Source organism: Heteronotia binoei, chromosome 12 (genome assembly GCF_032191835.1).
Source record: "Heteronotia binoei isolate CCM8104 ecotype False Entrance Well chromosome 12, APGP_CSIRO_Hbin_v1, whole genome shotgun sequence".
NCBI lineage: Eukaryota > Metazoa > Chordata > Lepidosauria > Squamata > Gekkonidae > Heteronotia > Heteronotia binoei.
Window position 1 is genome coordinate 59999657 of NC_083234.1, and position 3478 is coordinate 60003134.

General features: G+C 41.6%; 1 protein-coding gene across 1 annotated transcript; it reads left to right on the top strand.

The window, feature by feature from the left end:
• The first annotated feature begins 1404 nt into the window (after positions 1-1404).
• LOC132580558 (uncharacterized) lies at positions 1405-2789 on the top strand. Its single transcript, XM_060251448.1, has one exon. It carries the CDS (start codon positions 1440-1442, stop codon positions 2763-2765), a length of 1326 nt encoding a protein of 441 aa, XP_060107431.1. The 5' UTR covers positions 1405-1439; the 3' UTR covers positions 2766-2789.
• Positions 2790-3478: the final 689 nt, after the last annotated feature.

A 3478-nucleotide genomic window follows, 5' to 3' on the forward strand; every position in this document is an offset into this window, starting at 1 on the left:
ACATGTGCAGCCTAGGCTGCGGGAGCTGCACTGGCTGCCAGTTGTGTATCGAATTCGTTATAAGGTGCTGGTTATTACCTTTAAAGCCCTATATGGCCGAGGACCTGCCTGCCTTAGGGACCGCCTCTCCCCATATGTTCCCCAGAGAGCATTGAGATCCAGTTCCCAAAATCTTTTAAAAATCCCTGGACCAAGAGAGGCTAGATTGAAAACAACGAGGGAGCAAGCCTTCTCAACATTGGCTCCCCGATGGTGGAATCAACTCCCAGAGGAGGTGCGAGCCCTGCAGGACCTGAATCAGTTTTGCAGGGCTTGCAAAACCGCCCTCTTTCAGCTCAGTTTTATGATGGAACCCGGCTAAATTGATTTTTAGCCATCCTATACATGTTTCTGAATTGTAGCACCTTAATTAATATTCATAATGGCTAACTGCTCTATCTAATTTTTAACTTAATTTATAAATGTAATTCATCTGTATTTTAATCTGTTTTATTGTACTGATTGTATTTTATTGAAATCATGGTTACACCATGTCCTGTGAGCCGCCCTGAGCCTGCCTTCGGCGGGGGAGGGCGGGATACAAAAATAAATTTATTATTATTATTATTATTATTATTATTATTATTAGCCTTGCTGTTTATTCTGACTCTCTTCAAAGGCAGTCCTGTTTAGGACACAATGCAGTAATCTAACCTAGAAAGCTGATTAAATGCACTTGAATGTTTTTCCAAAGCATGTATCCCAAGAGACGCGCATCTCTTTGTAACCTCCGCCCCCCAAAAGATCTTTCCAGTATATACTTCTCCACCTATACCCCGTCAATCACAATGAAAGCAATTTTGCTGCTTTATCTTTTTAGAAGTTGTCTTCTTATTTACTGTTCTCACGATAAAAGTCATAAACTGTGAGCCATCACATGCTAAAAGGGAAGCTTAAGATTTGCCACCAGAATTTGCTATCAGAATTCACAAAATGATTTTACTACAGCTGCTTCAGCAGCCGTCTCTTTAGAAGGAAGTTCCTTCATGTGGATTTAAAATTTAAAATTAGTGCCCTCTTTTTATAATAGAAGTGACTTCAGAGGTGATCTGTCCAGTTGTTAGTTTGGAATTCCATGGGGATTCCATGGGCAACCCTTCCATGATGAAAGATGGGGTCGCTTCCCACTTACCTTCCCAAAACATCATTCTTACCTTGGGTTAATTTTCTAACACCAGAATAAACCAGAATACTTTTTTAAAAAAATGTTGAGTTCAAGTTACGCATTTTCCACTTTCACTGTTGATCCCCAGTCCCAAGTATATGTTTGGCTACGAAAAGCAAAGTGAAGTAGAATTCCCATCATTTGCTTCTTAACATTGTTTTTGCATTTTCCTTGTTTTCTTTTGCAGAACAGCTGTCTGATGACCAGTCACAGAGCCAACTAATGATAGTCTGAGATGAATTCCTGTTGTAAAAAATCAAACGTGGTGGCTGGTGTTTTTATTACCATCTTCATGTCAGTAATGAGTTTTTCCTACTTCAGGCAAATACATTTTCTTTCCACGTTGGTGCATGAAACGAACACCTCTTCCATGCCAACACCATATTCTAACTTATGCCAAGGGACTCCTGCATATAACACCATCACACCCTTGAAAGATAATCAAACCTTCATCATTGCTCCATACTTTGACAACAGAAAGAACAAAATGACGCGAGTGATTTCAATAGTCCACCACAAAGAAGTCAAGGAATTTTACTGCTGGTTCTGCAACCCAGCCAGTGGTCAAATATACACCTCCAAGGCTGAAATAGATGTCCATTCTGATAGATTTGACTTCCCTTATGGAACTGCAGACTTGAAATGTCTGGAACCAAGAGACTGGGAACCACGTTATGTGTCAATACATTGGTCTCCTACAGGAGATATTGACCAGCTACCGCTGTTTGAAATAAGAAACCGCGATCCTGAAGGTTCCCTTGTGGAATTCACAGTCTGCATCTCCACCATGTTTGGAGAGTACAACAATGTCCTGCAGTTTGTGCAGAGCATGGAGATGTATAAAATCCTTGGGGTGGGCAGAGTGATGATCTACAAGAACAGCTGCAGCCCACTGATGAAGAAAGTGCTGGATTACTATATTGCAGAAGGGATTGTGGAGATAATCCCCTGGCCCATTGATTCATACCTCAAGGTCTCTACTTATTGGCATCATTCAATGGATCCCAAGGACATTGGCTACTATGGACAAATCACAGCCTTGAATGACTGCATCTATCGCAATATGTACAGGAGCAAATATGTGCTGCTCATTGATGCGGATGAAATTATTCTACCAGGGAAGTATCCAGATTGGAAAACCATGATGCAGAACCTTCAAGAACAGCATCCAGGCGCTGGTGTTTTCCTCTTTGAAAATCACATCTTCCCTAAAACTGTATTTACACCCACCGACATGTTCAACGTGTCTTCTTGGAGCACAGTGCCTGGAGTTAACATACTGAATCATGTCATTCGGGAACCTGACAGGAAAAATGTCTTCAATCCTCGGAAAATGATAATTGATCCAAGGAAAGTGGTTCAGACATCGGTCCACTCTGTTCTCCATACGTACGGGAACACCATTTATGTCCCGATGGATGTCGCTCTTATTTATCATTGTCGGGTTCCTCTACAAGCAGCTCTTCCTAGAGAATCACTCATTAAGGACACAACACTCTGGAGATACAATGTGTCGCTTATTGGGAGTGTCAACAAAGTTCTCCAGCATATAGCTGTGTAAGTAAAGGTGTAAAGCTGAGTGAGACTCAGGGGCTGTAGTAAGATTATCAGTGCTGAAAGGACTCATGCCAACAATCTATGCCTTAAAAAAAAATTAAATCTATTATGCCCTCAGTGGACAAATGCTTTGGCTTTATGACTGAAATAAAAGCTGTCACTTTAATTGGGCTGTAAATTTCTCTGTTTCCGCTTAACAGGTGCAATGTTTAGCCTCATCATATGCACTAACCTTCTTGTCAACTAGGAACCTTGCTAGCCTTTCCGTGCCTTCCAACTCCCTTTGCAACTCTCCTATATGCTTCTTGGCTTTACTATGCTGTGCCAACAGCTCCTCATATTTTTGCTGATGAGTCAAAGTGTTGAATTAAGAACTCTCCGTTCCAACTAATTATTTACTTCTGCAGCTCTGAGCTTTTCTAGCACTCCTGGGTCAGAACTGCTTTCTGGTCCTCAGATTCTGCCTCTAAATCCCTCTGGGTGATTTCTAACCTTGTCTCCCACTCCATGTTCAGGCTTTGTATTTGAGAGTGTGCTGACTCTAACTGGGCATCCTTCATGGCTATTTCTCTACCTTCCATCTCAGCAGAATGCCTGTCTCTCCTTGCAGCTATCTTCTTTTCTTTTGCCTCCTTCAGCACAGTCATTTCTAATCCTAAACGATGCAGAAGGAAATCCACTGAAAGATTAGAAATGGCTGTGCTGAGGGAGGCAAAA

Coding starts and splice junctions, on each gene's coding strand:
- LOC132580558 (XM_060251448.1), top strand. CDS start 1,440: ATGAATTCCTGTTGTAAAAAATCAAACGTGGTGGCTGGTGTTTTTATT.